The sequence below is a fragment of the Plodia interpunctella genome, chromosome 26 (genome assembly GCF_027563975.2).
Source record: "Plodia interpunctella isolate USDA-ARS_2022_Savannah chromosome 26, ilPloInte3.2, whole genome shotgun sequence".
Taxonomy (NCBI): domain Eukaryota; kingdom Metazoa; phylum Arthropoda; class Insecta; order Lepidoptera; family Pyralidae; genus Plodia; species Plodia interpunctella.
In genome coordinates this window covers 2294639-2314057 of record NC_071319.1, presented here as the reverse complement: position 1 = coordinate 2314057, position 19419 = coordinate 2294639, and the positions used below count along the sequence as shown (strand labels likewise).

The window sequence follows — 19419 nt, the reverse complement described above, 5'->3', positions numbered from 1 at the left end:
CTAAATTAAACTTGTAGAATATAATTATTTTACTAAACTACACATGGATATCCCGTTTTAAAACTGGCTCTGTCTACTCCGCAGGGAATGAAGACGTGACGATGTACATCTAACAATAATGTTGATTTTAAATTGCACCCTAGAATTAATATTACACAGAGCTATCCCAGTTCGAACCTTGTCAGTGAAAAGCGAACAAAGGATTGCCGTAATCCTAAATTGAATGTTAACTAATCTACGGCATATGATCAATGTTTACAAAGATATTAGATTGACGTTACTAGATGTGACAATAATACATACATATTATCTGTCTGTCTGTCCCTCTCTCGGCCACCACTCCGTCACTGCTTTGGTCCATCGATGGTATTCGCTTCTAGCCTTAAGTCCTTAAGTATTTTTTCCAGTAAAAGTCAAAAAGACATCATTTTTTTGTCCGCCGACAGACAATGCAGATCAACGTACATCAACCACTGTGGGCGAAGTGCCATTTTGCATTTCACATCTCACCATCGAATCGATTCAAAGTGAGACGCAGCGTACCAATCACATTGCGCCATTGTGACGCGACGACAACCACACTGCAATATCATTGGTTCGCTGCGTCTTACCATCGAGTCGATTCGAAGTGAGACGCAGCGAACCAATCACATTGCACTGATTGTTTAGCTCAGCTATGTCTTACTGCGAATTGATTCGATAATGAGATGTATATAGCAAAGTCGCACCACGCCCTCTGTAACATGATGGCTGTAACTTGCTGCCGATGAAGGAAAACATCACACACAGTTGACAGTTTAAGTTTCAAAGTGTGTATTTGCTATTAAATGTCGGTGGGTAATCGTAAAAGAAGTTTCAAACGCCTTTAGGCGACATGATGTTAGCTATAAAAAAATGGTAAGCTAAATAAATAAAGTGTAAAAGTTACTATGGAATAGTACAGTCACAGCACAAACTCGCCGCTGTTACCGCGCCATAGAGGTTCATGCAGGGAACTTGATGTGCTGTTGACTGTACCTATAACAAAACAAAATAAACACGCAAAAAAGAAACAGCGTAAGTAACCAGCCTCTATAAGCCTCTATATGGTATCATAGATTCGTGCTTAGGAAGCTCGAAGCAAGCTTTTAAATAGTTCCTCACATTATCATAAACGTGTTGTAAGTTTAAGCCGAGAGACAAAGCTTCGTCGATGTTCACACGCTAAGCTCGAGGGGCTTAGAGCTTTAAGCTCGAGTTGCTAACAAGCATGTGGAACGCTAAACGCTATATAATGTCTTATAATATTAAGTGCCATTCAATCACTTTACCCGTGGCTAACATAGGTCATACAAATTTAAAACGGCCAAGTGCGAGTCGGACTCGCACACGAGAGGTTCCGTATATCCTAATAGCACAACTACAAATCAACTTGGGGCAAAAATAAATTTTTTTGCATGTTTGTAACGCGCGATAAATTTCGACCCGTTGGTCTGATTTTGATGAAATTTAATAGGTATGCAGGATCTGTCAATAGAATTTTTAAGATCGTGAGGCATCAAACTAGGTTAAGTCGTTTTTGAAATATTCATAATTTTGTAAAAACTCGTCAAAAATTTAGAGGTCTAAGTTTGCGGCGAACATCTAGTATTATAAATGCGAAAGTTTGCGAGGATGTATGTGTGTTTGTATGTTTACTCTTTGACACAAAATCTACTCGACGCAGTGTTATGAAATTTGGTACACGGATAGAATATTATAACCTGGATTAACACATAGGGTACTTTTTATCCCGGAATTTCCACGGGAGCGAAGCCCCGGGACGCAGCTTGTATGTTAATTATTTTGAGAAATATATATGGTTCTGATTTGATTTCAGCTTATAACTAGTTGTATGTGAATCCAAATAAAAGCTATCAAAAGTCACCAGCGATTCTTCATCTGTGTAGTCCAATCAGTGGCCATACAGTCCCCTCCCCCCCCTCCCCCCACTTTCCCCCCAGCGTGATAGTCACGGCGAGCCCTCGTGAAAGGGGAAATTAAACAAGTGTTGAAGGCCTGTTCACATTTCAAGACACACAGTTGTGTTCTTTACACCTTCAGAATTTAGAATTATTCTCAAATTATGATTTTTGAGGTTTTTCTATACTCGTATTTACATGACGGATTTTTTTATATTTCTTCACAACATGGTTTACAAGTTTATTTGTTAGACAAATTAGACTTTCAATATTAATTTCGCTACAGCCGTTGAACGGCTGAACCGATTTTGATCTAACATATGTAATAACCACCGCTTAAAAAATTAGGTGTCAAATAAATAAACCGCATCCAAATCGGTTAGCTACGATGCCACGTACACAGGCAGACAGACAGACACACTTAGCGGCCAAACTTATAACACCCCTCATTTTGCGTCGGGGGTTAAAAATAAATAACTTTTAATAAGACTAATGGCCGTTATATTAGAAATTAATATAATTGCTTATAATAAGTAAAATACATATAGATAGATAGATAAACATTTATTTATATCGAGGACACACAATAATATTTACGATACAGTGAACCATTAAAATAAAGGACAAATACACAAGAAACATTCTACATAACTATACAATCATGTGCCGCAGCGATATAAAAGGGCAGTATCTCAGTGCATATTCTGCTCGACAAAGAGAGCAGGGCACTGGTTTTCCGATACCACCAGAGGGTACACGGGGTTTCACGCATATCGGATACGGCCGTAGTAATTATATAATTAATGATACACACTTAACACATTTAAAATAATAACATTGCCAATATTATGAAGACAATAGGAAGTAGACTAAACGAATACGAATTCAATTTAAATATATACATTATTATTCCATGTTATAGAGGGAATATTATCACAAGTTATGTTTCTCTATTACTTACAAAGATCTTTAACATTACATGCATATCAAATTTCATCAAAATCGGTCCAGACAGACAGACATAATATAATATTAGTATGCATTATCATTATAAGCAATTGGGTTTGGATTTTCAGGTGCTTCTTCTCCGCCGCCGGCGCTGGCGTCGCCCAGCACCGCACCGTATTGCGGGTAATGTTCGTCGAATGTTCCGCCACCACGCCTAAACACGCCGTTCTCATAAATGGCGCAGCCGAAACTGGAGCACTGGAATAGACAGACTTTGTATGTTTGAGGCAGGAAAACTCCGAAACTAGCGAACCGATTTCGAAAATTCTTTCACCATTAGAAAGGTGCATTATCCAAGTTTGCTATAGTGAATATTTTTTTATCTCAAAATTGCCAAGGGAGCGAAGCCACGGGCCACATTTAGTATTATTATTTTTGAGAAGAATTAAAAAATATATATGTATCTATATTTTTTAAATATGTTTATTTAAAAAAATCTAATAAAATAAAAACATTCGACAAGTACCGAGTGGATAAAATTAATATAAATAATTAGTTTTTTACTTATCCGAAACTCAACCACCATAATATGTAAAATTTGATAATAATAACTCACTTCAGCTTTACAGCCTTGACCTCGGCACTGGAAATAAATAAATACAACCATGGTTTAAATGCTTTGACGTTAACTTTAACCTGCACTTTGGAAGTCGGCGCTAGTTTGAAGTAAATTTGACGTCTGTAAGTGATGTATTCCTAAGACGAATAAAGAATTTTTAAATTGACTGGTGATGCTTAGTACAATTTGAATATCAAGTCTCAAAAACGTTTAGGTACTGTAAAGATCAAAATTTTACACCAATCCGCTACCCCCCGGCAAGATGACGTTCATTGAAAAGTGAGCTTTAACGCGTCCACTGTAGACATACTTTACATTGACAAGAAACAATCGGAATGGTCGCTGTCAGCTCCCGTCTTGTCAATGAAAATTAATGAGAGTCTGTTCTCCTGAACGAATGAGTGAGTGAAAAAACTACTTACCCGTACTTCACATGCTTGCCCTTCGCACTGAAAAAAAAATACGATTTATTAATTAAAATAGATAAATAATAATTCTTATCAGAAGTTAGACCGCCACAGATAATTTTTCACGTAAAATGAGTACTAGCTTTTGCCCGCGACTTCGCCCGCTTAATTTCTCCAAGGGAACAGTTATTTTTCCGGGATGTAAGGTACCTACCAAATTCAAATTCAAATTCAAAATTCTTTATTTAATTTAGGATGATATACATCACTTATTGACGTCAAAAATTACTTAAACTAAGTCTACTGCCGGCTTCCAAAGCGCAGGTGAAGAAGAAGCGGCGCAACAAACTTCACCGCAGCCTTTTCTCCAAGGACGTCAATTAACGAATATAGGTCTTATATTAAAAATTAGGAGGACGAATTTACATCATTATTAAAAATGACAAAATTTGAATGAATAAATAAAATAAAAGTTGAATTTCCAATAAAATTATTGAAAATTGTCACACAAAATATATATATATATATATATTTATAAATAAAAAGCTAAATGTACAACACGTACGTAATAATATCATAAACCAATTACATATGTTATGAGGATACTGCACCATGCTTGGGCCCCAAGTCCTTCTCCACAATTAACACGTATGGAAAATTTCAAAGAGATTTGTTGAGTAAATAGAGCGCGAAGAGGTAACAAACAAACAAACTTACTTTCGCGTTTGTAATATTAGTTAGGATTTGTCAAAATCACAAACTATAGCATTTCAGAACGATGGCTACAGAGAAAAAAAAATGCAGAAAGTAACGTATAAAAACAGTGTTGCTAGAACCGATTTTAATTAAACATTTTAACAAAAATAAGTTACATTTTGTTTTATGAAAAAGAGAGATGAAATTTATTTAGTTCTTTAGCAATTTTGACTACAGTTTTAACGTTTTCTTTTGAAACTGTGGATCGTTTGATCACAGTCTTCACTCAACTACATACTTGGTTTCGACGATTAATTGCGTATAACAAACAAAAGTGCGTTTGTTATATAACTTTAATGTTGACCCAGTAAACGTAACATTATGTTGTTTACGTCTGTTTGTAAGGTAGCAAAAGGATATAAACTAATGTTGCTTTATTTTTGCCTCAGTGTTACCTGATACGGGGGTGAAAAGGTATCCTGATTGTAAAAAAAAATCGCCTGGAAAGTATTTTTTTGTAATACACAGAAGATGAAGTAAGTCTACAACTTTTTAAATACAAAGCGCTTGTTTCAAATTTGTTTTTTTTTTGATAAATTTAAATTTTCAGCTCGTTGTAACACGAACAAATGACCGAAGTATAAAGGAACGTGCGCGTTACGAATACCTGTAAACCTGTAAACGCAAAACTTTATTTTTGACTTCTGAATTTGATTTTATTTCGATGGTGCATTTTGTTTTAAATACACTTTTTTTGTATGTATGTATGTAACGCTATAACTTACGAACCGTTGGTCTGATTTTGACGTAATTTAAAAGGTATATAGGATCTGTCAATAGAATTTTAATATATTTTATTATATTTTAATTTTAATTTTAAATAGAAAGTTCGTGAGGCAACAAAATCGGTTAAGTGTTCTTGAAATATTCACAATTTTGTAAAAATATTGTGTTCTCGAGGTCGCGGCGAACAACACATGTTTATAACAGATTTAATATGGATTGATTGATATGCCAATGTTGACAGCCAAGAAGATATAGCAGCCTCTTCATTATCTATCTTTCTATACTATTATTATAAAGAGGTAAGCGTTTGTGAGTTTGTATGTTTGAGGCGGGTAATCTCCGAAACTAACGAACCGATTTCAAAAATTATTTTGAAACATACATTATCCAAGATTGCTATAGGCTATATTTTATCTTAAAATTCCTACGAGAGCAAAGCCCCGGGCAACATCTTGTATTATATAGACAGACAGTATGTATCGTACAGTCAACAGCACATCAAGTTATCCTGCATTGACCTCTATGCCGCGGTAATTTGAGTTTGCAATGAATTTGGGTAGATTGGTGTGCTGTTGACTGTACTAACTGCACTGAAACACGCAGTAACTACATCCTGTTTAACTTGTATGAGATTAATTTGTATGTCAGAAATAAACAAGCCGCGAATCGTTCCCGCAAATATAATAAAACAATTAGGAATATCAAATAATTAATTTCGTTTCCAACTTTGGTCATTAAAACAATGTGAGTACAAACTTCATTATCGATTTTAGAGTCAATTTATACGATTAGGGTGACCACGCTTCGGGAATATTGCGGATATATATAAATATTATGTAAGAAAAAATCAGTACTTATATGATATAAATTAGTTAACAGGTTTAAAAATGTACAGATATAATTCCACAACATAGGTACGATATTTTTAATAAGCAAAATCATTTTAATCTAGGTACTACTTTTCATTGCAGTCAGTACTGTATGTCACAGTAATATTATAAAGGAAAATACTTATCCTACTTAGATTACAAACACGAAGTTTCTGAGGTTTTTTGTGAGGGTGCTACAAACATACATACATCTATGTATGTTTGTAGCACTTTCACAAAAAAACCTATTGGACAGATTTAAATTAAATTTGACATACGTGTAGAATGTAACCTAGAATAGCACATAGGGTTATTATTCTCTAAATATTCGAAAATTCCCACCAAAACACTGCCCCGGGACACAGTGAAACATCAATAACGTATGATTTACTCGTTTTAGTGTAAATTTAAGTGAAAAATTGTTTTGAACAAAATTAATGCAAATCATTAATATAATATAACTAATTAAGAATGACATGGCAATTTTTTTTCTGGATTGTCCGCGATCACCCGTCAAGTTAGCCACCCTACCAACAGATAACTGCAAACTCATGTATAATTTGTTTCGGCCAAACTTCGAAATTGAGTCTGTTTAATCAATCATGCGAGATCTGTTGACGATGGTACGCTACGTCCAGAGCAAGTGTGATCGCCATTTTTAATTTGTTAAAATTAACTTTTGTTAAAATTTGACGACGTGCCATGAAAATTTGCTTTTCAGTCATAATAGATTTAGGTAACTGGTAGTGATGGGACTCGAATCGAAAATTTGTACTCGATTCAGTTGGAATCACCTGGAAAAAAAGGAATTAACCCTCGATTCGAAATGATAATTCGAATCAATAGGAATATAAATAAAAAAATATATAACTAAATTAGGAGGAATGAAACATTGCGATAAAAGAAATAATAATTATGACATAAAGAAATAATGTTCAAAATTTTCAAAATCGCAAAAATAAACTTGAATGTATCCTAATCGTCTCACCAATACGATAAGTTTGTTATTCAATTCAATCAATTAGACAATTCGAATCAGAGAGCTAATTCGAATCATACCAAAAAAACCTTATTCGAATAGAGTTTTCACTGCCATCATTCGAATTAAATGTGATTCGAGTCCCATAACTAGTAACTGACATGTTATAAAAAAAATCTAGTATGTCTAGGATCCATTCTAACGGCACATTTACACTCAGCCCACTGTCACTTCTCCTGCCGCTGCCGAAAATATTTCCCTGAATACTTCTGAGGCAGTAACGACGCGAGTGAGCATTTACACTCAGCCTTCATATTCTTATTCTGTCTCTCTCTCTCTCTTCTTCATTTATCAACTCGCAAAAATGACTTGAAATGATTGAATGAATTGCTGGTTCCACAGCATTATGACTGCTCAGTATAAGTCACTCCATGTTGCCCGCTCAATATCATAAAGTTTTAAAAAATGTAGTCCACCTGACTTCCGCGTGAAAAACCGACAATCGAGGGAGCGCCGGGCAGCGGCAGTGACACGAGCAGTGACCGCGCGAGTGACCTATTTACATACTCGCGCTGCCCACTGGAGATGCTCACTTCCCTGCCCAATGGGGCTGAGTGTAAATGTGGCTTGATAGAGTGTAAATGTGGCTTGATAATATCAGTGATTCACATCGCCCATTCAGGATACTTCAAGGGTGCTTATATGTTACCCCGTGTATCTGACAGGGCGTCGTCAATCAATTTTTTCACATGTTTACCCGTGGACCTGTGTGTGCCAACGACCAATTATATCTATGTCCTTCAACCTTTGCGGAACGATTATAATGAAGTGCAGAAAATTTATGGTGTAATTGGAATCAGCGAAAAAGAACGACACCAAATATATAAATACAGTGTACTTTCTAGGTATGTATTTACTCACTAGGTAACTATGGAACTAGGTAGGCACTTGTACGAAGTACTTACTAAATCCATGACATTAACTCACCTTTGCATCACAGTTTTCACCAATACACTAATAAAAAAATGAAATACGTCACTGAATTAGATACACAACAACAAACCACAATGTCTTACTTCTAAATTGTGTTTATTTCGATCCGATTAACATGTAAAAATCGTAATGTAAATTGTAAAACGTTCTGGACGCTGCGATACAAGCATCGCTTAGTGCAGAGTCCACAGTCCAACTAACTTATAAATTGTAAATCTACCTTCTAAAATGATTCTGTCAAAATATTGTACTTTTTTGTTGAATAACGTTATTAAGATAAGTTATTATTATTATTATGTTTTTATCACTTTAAGCTCTCAGCCGAGGCTGGCATTCTAATGATAGACACGGGCCATGACCAAGTGGCTATCATTTTTAGGGTAGATTAAGGGGGTCAGTCCGTGTGTGTGTAGTTGGTATTTATGTTGTAGGTGTCAGTGTCTGTAGAGTCCATAAACTTCCTAACTATTCGACAGGTATTAAGAATTGCTGCTTTCTGCATATTAATATATGTAAGGGGTTTGAGATTGAGTAGCTTGAGGGAATTATGCAAATGCTTGGGAATGACACCAGTTGTGGACAATACAATGGGAACTATGAAAACTTTATCTTGATTCCATATCCTATATATTTCATCTTTTAGGTCTGTGTATTTGTGAATTTTTTCTGTAATAGTTTTTGTGAGATTATGCGTATTCGGTACTGCTATGTCTATAAGGTATGTAGTTTTATTTAGTTTATCTTGTAGTACAATGTCAGGTCTGTTATAGTGTATGGTTCTATCGGTAAGGATGCTTCGATCATAATATAGTTTATGTGTATTGTTTTCTAGGACTGGCTTTGGTAAGTACTCATAGTAGGGTGTAGGCTTGTTTGTAGTTTGTAAAAGGTTATGTTTATGAGCAAGTTTTTGGTGTATGATGTTTGCAACTTGGTTGTGCCTGTGGGTGTAATCTGTTTGAGTAAGGTGAGGGCATGCTCCAGTTATGTGTTGTATGGTTTCTGAATGTATGTGGCATTTTCGGCATTTATCATCTCTAATATGTGCGTCCTTTATTATATATTTTTGGTAGTTTTTGGTGTTTATTACCTGATCTTGTATTGCAATTAAGAATCCTTCTGTTTCAGCAAATAGGGTGCCAACTTGTAACCATTTGTTTGAAGCCTCTAGGTCTATATGGGATTGTTGGAGGTCGTTTGGATGTCTACCGTGGAGTACTTTCCTTTTCCATTCGTCTATATTTTCATCCTCATAGTCGGTTCTACAGGGTTCTGTTTCTGTCTGTCTGTCAGTTAGGTTTAGTGGTGTGTACATTTTGTCGTTATTAATGATTGCACTGTGTATTTGGTTATGTTCGGCTTTTCTACTAAAGAATGTTTTAAGAGTTGTAATTTGCTTTTTCCAGAGAGCTTGAATATTAATAAGTCCACGACCACCGTTTTTCCTTTTTATGACCATGCGTTCTATTGCTGACTTTGGGTGTAAATAATTATATTTCGTTAGGATAGTTCTAGTCATACGTTCTATTGTGATTATATTAGTTTTAGACCATTTTATAACTCCGAAAGAGTAAGTAAGGATAGGGATGCAAAAAGTGTTTATGGCTTTAATCATGTTTTTTCCTGTAAGCTGGCTTTTTGTTACTTTAATAATTCTTCTTCTGTACTCATTTTGTAGGGATCTTTTTATTTCACTATGATCTAGACCTCTTGATTGCACGTATCCCAAATATTTATAAACTTCATTGGGTTCCATTGCTGCTATTGACTCTGTCTCACTTATTGCATACCCCCCGGGTTGGGTTTTACCTTTAATTATATGTAATGTACGACATTTGTCAAGTCCGAATTTCATATTAATATCGTTGCTAAATTTTGCTGTGGTTTCTATTAATTTATCAATGTCTTTTTTTGTTTTAGCGTAAAGTTTAATATCATCCATATAAATTAAGTGATCAATATTAGTTTCTGTATTGTCATGTTTAAGAGAGTATCCAACACGGAGACCATTCAACAAATGAGACAGTGGATTAAGGGCAAGACAAAACCATAAGGGACTCAGTGAGTCCCCTTGATATATGCCTTTTTTGATGGTTATCTCCCTGCTTGTGACTTTAGAGTTTTGCGTGGTTAGACAAAGTGAAGTTTTCCAGTTCGGCATTATATTCTGTAAAAATAAAACTATTTTTGGGTCAATTTTATATATATTTAGGACACGTAGTAGCCAAGAGTGTGGGACACTATCAAAAGCTTTTTGATAGTCTATATACGCACAATGTAGGTTCCTTCTTTTTGCAGCAGCATGTTTATGAATTGTAGAGTCAATTATAAGTTGCTCTTTGCATCCCATGTGCCCTTTTCTACACCCTTTCTGTTCTTCAGATAAGATATTATTTTGTTCTAAGTGTGCATTGATCCTTGATGAGATAACTGATGTTAATATTTTATAGATAGTAGGAAGACAGGTAATAGGTCTATATTTTGATGGTTGTTTAGTGTGAGATCCTTTCGGTAACATGTATGTAATACCTTTTGTAACAAATTGGGGTATATTTTCCATACCTTGAAATATATTTGTAAAGGTTTTCGCTATTGGCCTATGCAAAACATGTAATTTTTTATACCAGAAGTTATGAATTTTATCGACACCAGGTGCTTTCCAGTTGTGTAAATGAACAGTGTTCTTTTTGATATCGCTTTCTGTAATGTCTCCGAGGCGCATTTCTTCTATTGTTTCCCATCTTCCTTCTTCTTTTATCATCCATTCCGCTTCCTTGTGTTGTGATTCCGTTTCCCAAATACCAGCCCAAAAGTTTTCTAACTCTTCTGTTGAAGGGATTTCTGTGCTACCATTGTTATCTTGCGAATTATTTTCTGCTTGTAGTTTCCTATAAAAATTCTTTTCATTTGTTGTGAACAATTTGTTATCATTTTTTCTTTTCAAAGATTTATTGTACCTTGCTAATCTTTTGGATTTGAGAGCTAATTTTTGCTTTAATGTATCTAAGTATTCTTCCGGTTTTTCGTTATTTTTATCATATTTGCTGTGGACCCTAAGCTTCTGAAATATTTCTTCTACTTTTTGTACTAATTTTCTAGATCTGTTATTATTGATATATTGAGTAACTCTACCTATGTCTGCTCTAATAGATTCTATATCCTTTTCCAACCTTACTTTCCACGATGGCTTTTTAATCTGTTTAATGTGTCTATGTACTCTTTCTTCAGTATCATTATTAATTTTAAATCCTAGTTCTTGAGATATTACGTACGCAGTGCAGTACACTAATGTGTGTATATCACTTAATTCTACTTCGTTTGATAAAAATCGGTTCAGTATATGTTCATTAAACAGGTTAAGTAACTGACTTAGTTTCTTGCTATATCTTAATTTTGGTAATTTTGGTCTGACTGTAGGATCTATACCTCTATATAGTAATAATGTGGTTTGTAACTTTTCGTACATTTGCTGGACAATAGGATCAGTGTTAATTTCGAGCTCATAGTCCAGGCATTCAACCTCGTTTTCAAGAAGAATATTAATATTTTCTGTCTGTGTAGACATGTTAGATGGTTGCGTGACTTGTGTAGGAACGTCTTCAGAGTTACCACGGTTAGCATTGGTATTATGTATGTGTGTTTGTAATACAGGGGCGTTTCTTGATGAAAGTGTGTGTATAGATAAAGGCACGATAGATGATGGTATATTAGGAGTATCTGTAGTATCATCTCTGTGTATTGTATGTATGGTAGAGTTGTTTTCATTATTTGATTCAATTTCTAATTTTGTTTGGACTTCTTTTTTCAGTTCGTTCAAAAAGCTTTCGGATAAGTATTTGTTCTTTATTATGGCCCTTCTTTGATCAGATATTCTTTGTTCTGACACGTTAATATCTGGATACCTGGCTAAGAAATGTTCATGTAGTTTTTTCCTGTAAATTGTCATGTCTGTCTCTAATTTTGTGATGTAGTAGTAAGTTCGCATGATAAAAATGTTAACTTCTGAGCTCCAACTCATGCGCACTCTTGGTTTCCCAGTTTTGGTGGACACGGGTAAAAGGGAGTTTTCCCCCCGCGCAACATCCAAAGCAGGAGGTTCCTGAACTAAATGATCACTAGGATCTTCATCCACAGAAGCTAGACTTGGGGTGTATGATATTGTACTAGGACTAAAAGGTTCTGTTATATCGGAAAGATTGGGTGAGATACTTCTATATATGTTGTATGTTCGTCTAGTACTTCTCCTAACAGAATTTACTTGTTCAGATATATTGTGAAAATTCTGTGGTTGATTGGGGTTTGATTGATCTACAACAGCTTGAGACTGGGTAGATAAGTTTTTATTTCTTTCGTTCTCCATGTGGTTCCCACGAGCAGCAAGGGATTGGAAGTCCACCACGGCAGAGCCCCGCATACCATGGCAAGGGTAATTGAAACTGGAGGTCCCCCGGTATCCAGAGTTCGCATACTTAGGACTATGCTCTCCCATAGCCATGCAGCCCTCGGCATATGCTGTTCTACCTTGGCTTGGATTGGTTTGGGACCGTTAGTTGAGGAAGAGGACTGTTAAATCCCCTCCCCGTAAGCCCCCCTCCCACGTCAAGGTGGCCCCTTAGGGGGGTTATTATTATTATTATTATTATTATAGATGTTACATAGCTTTAGGTGGATAACTATTCATCTATAAATCTCAGGTTCATCTACAAGCCGGTGAGAAGCGGTGGTGGTGTAATTATTAAGACGCCCGCCTGTGAATCGAAAAGTCTCAGGTTCGTATCCTACTCGTGCCATATGAGTTTGTATACCAATCTGACTCATATATAGTAGTTTTCATAGACCACCACTTGCTTCCGGTGAAGGAAAACATCGTGAGCCAAACAAAACTGCACAATGATGGACAGTTTAGTTCACTCGATATGATGATCTACAAGTCCAGCTATACAGCTAAATTTGGCCTTCAAGTCTCGCAAGTTATGGTTCTGTCCACCTCGTAAGGGATAAAGGCGATACAATATCTGTAACTTACTGATTTACTTACCATAGACATACAGCCAGGGCCAAAGCACTGAAATCAACACTTTTGTTAGAATTATCAAATTAAGTCATAATCTTTTCGATTAAGTATGATTTTGAAAAATAAATATATAGGGACAAATGACACAGGTTGAGTTAGCCCCAAAGTAAGTTCGAAACTTGTGTTATGGGATACTAACTCAAGGATACTATAACATATACATACATATATAGATAAACATCCAAGACCCAGGTCAATCTGAAAAAGATAATTTTTCTTGTTGACCGACCGGAGATTCGAACCCGGGACCTCCAGTGTAGCAGTCCGGGATGATGACCACTAGGCCACGGCGGTCGTCAAAATTATTTCATTCGTTTAATAACGATTAGGTTCGTATAATATTCTTACACATTAAAATAACACCTTACCTGCTACCTTGCTTGATTAATAAATTATCGGACGATTTAAAGAAGAATCTTATATAATATGACTACCGCTCCGGATGGTACTTGGTTCAAAGGCTGTCAATTGCTATCCAATGAGGAAACGCAGCTAGCGTTATGGGTACTATTGAACCGGGTACAATTCGGGATGGCATTTTTGATTGACTATGCAATTATTTGTGTTTTTTTTATTTGTATTTTTAATAAATGAATCTGGACTGTATAAAAAAAAGAAGAATCTTACTTGTAAAAATATTAAGTTTAAACTTAAGAGTTTTCTTTTAAATAATATAAATTTATTGTTTTGAAAATGATAATACGAGATGCTTGTTTATTTTATTTTATTTCTTGCTGCTCAGCATTAGCATATTTTCAATATTTGTTTATTGCTTTGGTTGTGTATATTTATATTAATGAAAATAGATAGTTCTATTCTTAAGATATGCTTGATGTAACTTATTCATGCAGTTCGCCACAAACTCAGTGGTTTTCGAAGTGCAATTTATTGTCACGCTCCAATAATCCTTGTAACATGATTTAATAAATAAATAAATTTTATATATTTCATAATAATATCTAAATAAATCTTCAAAAATAAATTACTACTACGAAACTAACCTTTAAATATAATTGAAAGACTTACAGTTGAAGAACATTGCTTTGAAACGCACTGAAAAAATATTGTTAAGAAGGTATTATGTTATTTAATAAAATTGATAAGAAAAACAATCTATTTATATCCAAAAAACAAATGTCGAAGATAGCTTTTTAAAAATTAGGGACGATAAAATATATTTATGATCATTTATTTGGCAACTAAGTGCAATAATAATGTTCAGATTGAGGATTTTTATAAATATATCACTAAGTATATCGGTATATCACTCCCATCATAAATGTTCTGACTTAGTTCGTACTTATGATAAGTTGAAAGTTCATTCGTCATAAAACAAAATTTTGTTCGTAAATTCTTTTGTTTCATGTACCTAAGTGCATTAGCACATAATAATCGTAATTTTATAGCGTGTATTTTTAGACATTTTATGTCACAGGTATATTCAAAATCTGTTGAAAAAGGTCGTCTCACACACGCGTGCCGTCACATTAAATGTCTGATTTAATAGACGGCTGCGACATATACACATGTTACAGCTAAACTTAGTCTAGACGACTAAAATAGGCGTATTCGCATTTTCGGGTTTGGCCGTAACTAATAAATAAATAATAAAATTATTATGATAATGAATAAGACAAACTTACTCCAGACGCACAAGTATCACCAGAACACTGAAAAATATATTTAAAAAATAAAAAAAAAACTTATTGTACATAATTACATAATTTTATCTATCAATAAACTGAATCACGCGGTGACCTAGCTGAGCGACAAAAGCGGCGAGACAATGCGATGCGGTACGACGCGTTTTTTAATATTTGGCGTATTTCAAAACTGTAGGTATGTTGAGTGTTAAAGATATATTTTATATAGATCTTAGGATGTATGTGTCCTAAATAGAATTTAAGATTCTTGTAAAAATAACACTAATCATAATTATGTAATAATAATTAATTTAAAAGTCTGTCTTTAAAAGTCATAATGCTTGCTGCGTTTCCTCGTGGAATAACTATATTAAACCTGGTAAGTAATCGTACCCACGAACATAACATAACCAAATCCAGACAACTGCCAACTTGCGTCTTTATGTTGCATCGCGTCACATTTTGCACCACGCCGTCGCTTAACTATCTAACTAACTTAAGAATCGAACTGAGTACCACAATCACATGTAAGTAAAGTTTTAATTAATTACCTTAGTCACACAGCCATACGTGTTGCACTGAAAAAAATAAATTTTAATATTTTTTTTAAATTAAAAATTAAATTTGACGAAATATTTTACAAGTCATAATGATTTTTGTTGCATTCAAAGCGTAACAAAACAATCACGTCCGTTCTGGAATCCGTTGAGGAGCTCCCTCGTCGGGATCCGAAGCTGGATGCCATGAGGTCATGCATATATCATAATAAAGTATTTTCTTACAAATCGTTTGATTAAGTGTACAGTACATATAGTATAGAATAAACAAAATTTCAACCCAATTGGTTGAAAATATCTACTTCAAAATTGAGTTGAAGATTCCACCGGAAATATCTACATGTTACATTGCAAATTAAATAAAAGTTTGTAAATTTTAAACACTTACTCTCGACTGGCAACCTTCATTCTGACACTAAAATATAATAATATAATATATATAATTAATTAGACGAAAATATAACAAAGACTTTACATACAATTTAATTTTAGAAAATTGTCGTATTTAAACGATTTCATGGACGATTTCCTTAGTGTTTTTTTTTTAAGTTTCAAATTTTGACTCAGTGTTAGCTCTGTATTCCAATCCGTTGTCGAAAATATCTCTTCCTCATAATGTCACTAATCGAAAACGTCCCTTTCTCATAATGTCCCTATCCTAAAATATCCCTTTCCCTTGAATGAGTGGGAGAAAAAGCCTTAGGCTTTAAGTCTGGTTTTTCCATGTTTTTGTAATAAAGTTAAATAAAGGTAATTCATTTAATTTTAATTCCCCTAAAGCGACTTCTAAAAGTCAATTTTCCCTAACCTAAAATTAAGCGGTGGTGGTGTAATGGTTAAGACGCCCGCCTGTGAACCGAAAGTTCCCTGGTTTGAATCCTACTCGTGCCACATGAGTTTGTACACCAATCTGACTCATGTGTAGTAGTTTTCATCGACCACCACTTGCTTCCGGTGAAGGAAAACATCGTGAGGAAACCTGCACACTGGTTGGTTATCAACTTGTGCGTGAAAGCCAATGGAAAACCACTCCATTTAATAGTGCCAAGAAAGGTGTGTGTTTCACTCCACGTAAAGCCATGACGAATATGACTATAAAGAAGAAAATGTCGTTATGCTAAAATGTACTACCAAAAATAAACATTTTACGATCAAAGACTATATATCTACTATCATTAACTATTTTACATACAGTGTTATCATCATTTCTTCCCCCCAAAGCAGTCTCCACAGCCAGCCAATCCTTCTCATCCACTTTGTTCATATCGACCGCACCGGCCAGCGTTTCAATAACCGACTGTGGCATTCCCACACTTGGTTCCGTTGTTGAGCTGATTCCTTTTGTCTAGCAAATTTTATATCTTAAGTTATTTGGATTTAAAGATATTATCCTTACATTTTAACCACCGACGCAAGAAGTGGAGTGTTATAAGTTTGACCGCTAAGTGTGTCTGTCTGTCTGTGTGTGTACATACCTAGCACATCAACGGGTGAACCGATTTGGATGCGCCTTTTTTTATTAGATATGTTTGATCAAAATCGGTTCACCGAATTGTAGCGAAATAAATATTGAAAGTGGGGGTGTTTTTTAAATTGTTTAACAAATAAACTTGGTCGTGGCCAGCATTAAATTAAATTTACATGATATTGTATGTTCTTGTTTTTCTAAATTAAAATATGACTATAGAACGATATCATAGAAAGTCATTCATTCATTCATTCATTCATAGAAAGTAATAACTTACAATTATACCAAGTCGCTCTAGTCGATTGTCCAATACAGGCACATACACTGTACCCTGAAAGATTGCATATACTTATATTTTAATAGTAAATATAGCTCAAATAGGAAATCTTATGAAAATGCTAGACTATCTTTCTGAAAATGCTAGGTTTTCCTCCTCAGTCGTTGAGCGTCCGCAGCCCAGGGTCCGCTTCTCCTCCGATAAAGGCTAAATAGCTAATGAACAAAAAAAATATAAGAAAAATAGACTGAGACTCCCTTTGCACGCGATTTCTTCGTGCGTCTCTGCGTATAATTTCAAGAAGATTGGTCGAGTAGATAGAGCGTGAAGAGGTAACAAACAAACTTAATTTCGCATTTATAATATGAATTAGGATTTTAAAAAATTAAAACCCGAAATTATGTGATTTACAGCTCGTTTTAAAAATTAGTATTTAAAATTTTCGAGTAAAATTAAAAATTATAAAATCCCACTTGCAGTAAGCTTTTGCTGACCTAGCGTTTATTATTAAACTTTTAAAGTATAAAATTATTAAAGTTCGTTCATTATTTCCCGGAGATAATCGTGTACAAAACATATTTTCACACAAATTTTCAAATTCAATCAATCCTTTTTGGGTCACCTTTTATTTTAAAAAAATGAGCCTATGTAACTATGTTTCTGTCTGTGTCTGTGCCAAATGTAATCAAAATCGGTCGTGTATTTTTCGATTTTATGCGTTACAAACAAAAATACAAATATTTTCTCTTTATAATGTTAGTGTGTGGTAACTGTTACTTACATTTATTATAACTTGATAGTTCTTTCCAGTTTTGGGATCCTAAAAAGTGTAAAATATAATTGTAAATATTTTACAAGCACCTGTCCTGATGTTTGCTTGTCTGTCTGTAATCAAATATTGCAAGTTAAGATTTCCCTACTTCCAGTTGTCATACAGAGTTGAAATTTCCCGTGTCTCTTCAGTTTCCATGACATTGCATTATTATGATAAGCATGACCTGATGGTGAACCCAGGGTCGGATCCCAACGGGGGAACTCCTCAACGGTTTACAGCACGGACATGGGTTTTTTTGTCAGGCGTTAAATGCCACAAGATCTCTCTGACGACAATAAAAGTTTGTAACAAAAATTACATTTTTGTAAAAACGTTTTTTTACGTTACGTTACGTACGTTGTACTACAAGCTACTAATTTATTTTATTTTTTAGCGAAAATAAAAATCGAAACAGATTATTCCACATTAGATAAAGATTTTTTTGTAGAAAGTAACCCCATAACACAATATGGTAACAGTTGACTAAACGGATTTTTGTGTCCACCGTTATCGATTATGTGCGCGTGGTCTGAGGGCCCACTTCTTGAAATTCTATGAAATTATGCTTGGGATTTAGTGAACATTCCAAAAGAATTGCGAAAGTTGGAATTAGATTTTGTGAAAGGCAAATAAGCGAGTTACGATGTTTTACGAAAGGCATCATTGTGTCGTCTGGAGGCCCACAGATACAGATACAGATGTTGTATAGTTTTTGAGATACAGATCTCAAAAACTATACAACAAAAACAACAACAATTCTTTATTTTTCTCTATTATTTTTTATTTATACATACATGCTACAGATAAAGTTTTTACCGCAAAGTCTAAGGTTTTGCATTACAAAATTTGTGAAAACAACATATTATAGTTAAACATTGTCCTATATTATACAATCTACGTTTGAAATTGGCCCTCAGACCGCACGTTCGTCAAACTTTCCAAGCCAATGACTAACAACAAATTTTCGAGTAATAATTAATTATGTAGTAACATAATTTGTGAAATTTTGTGAAACCAAAAACGAATCTCTACCATGGTTTATTCAAGAGTGATAGCAAGATTGATGAGCTTTCGAAAATTAGGACCCTCAGTTCTCCACATTTGACATTACTTGTTATTTCCAGTTAACATACAAGAAATACAAAAAAGGCATCTTTTTGTGAAAAATTTGTGCAACAAGTTCAATATAATAATTAAATATAAATCCCTTTATTTTGTAAGAAAATCAAGTTTTATTTTTGTTCGCAGATTTAGCGAACAAAAATAAAACTTGATTTTTCTTGATTTTTAGAAATAGGGTGACCATAATGTCTTCTTCTTCTATCGCTCGTAATTGTTTGACTGTACTT

General features: G+C 34.5%; 1 protein-coding gene across 2 annotated transcripts in view; it reads right to left on the bottom strand.

The window, feature by feature from the left end:
- Positions 1 to 2461: 2461 nt before the first annotated feature.
- Positions 2462 to 19419, bottom strand: part of LOC128681128 (uncharacterized) — a 42507-nt gene continuing 25549 nt past the window's right edge. The window contains exons 34-45 of one of the 2 annotated variants that reach the window (XM_053764764.2): positions 18038 to 18076; positions 17257 to 17310; positions 16704 to 16856; positions 15900 to 15926; positions 15506 to 15532; positions 14955 to 14981; positions 14338 to 14364; positions 13276 to 13302; positions 8232 to 8258; positions 3930 to 3956; positions 3505 to 3531; positions 2462 to 3146 (exon numbers count right to left, since the gene is read on the bottom strand). In XM_053764764.2, coding sequence (XP_053620739.1) covers positions 2973 to 3146; positions 3505 to 3531; positions 3930 to 3956; positions 8232 to 8258; positions 13276 to 13302; positions 14338 to 14364; positions 14955 to 14981; positions 15506 to 15532; positions 15900 to 15926; positions 16704 to 16856; positions 17257 to 17310; positions 18038 to 18076 — 636 coding nt within the window. In that variant the 3' untranslated portion in view covers positions 2462 to 2972. Of the gene's footprint in view, positions 3147 to 3504; positions 3532 to 3929; positions 3957 to 8231; positions 8259 to 13275; positions 13303 to 14312; positions 14365 to 14954; positions 14982 to 15505; positions 15533 to 15899; positions 15927 to 16703; positions 16857 to 17256; positions 17311 to 18037; positions 18077 to 19419 lie in introns of both variants that reach the window. The other variant, XR_008405937.2, reaches the window with a different exon arrangement.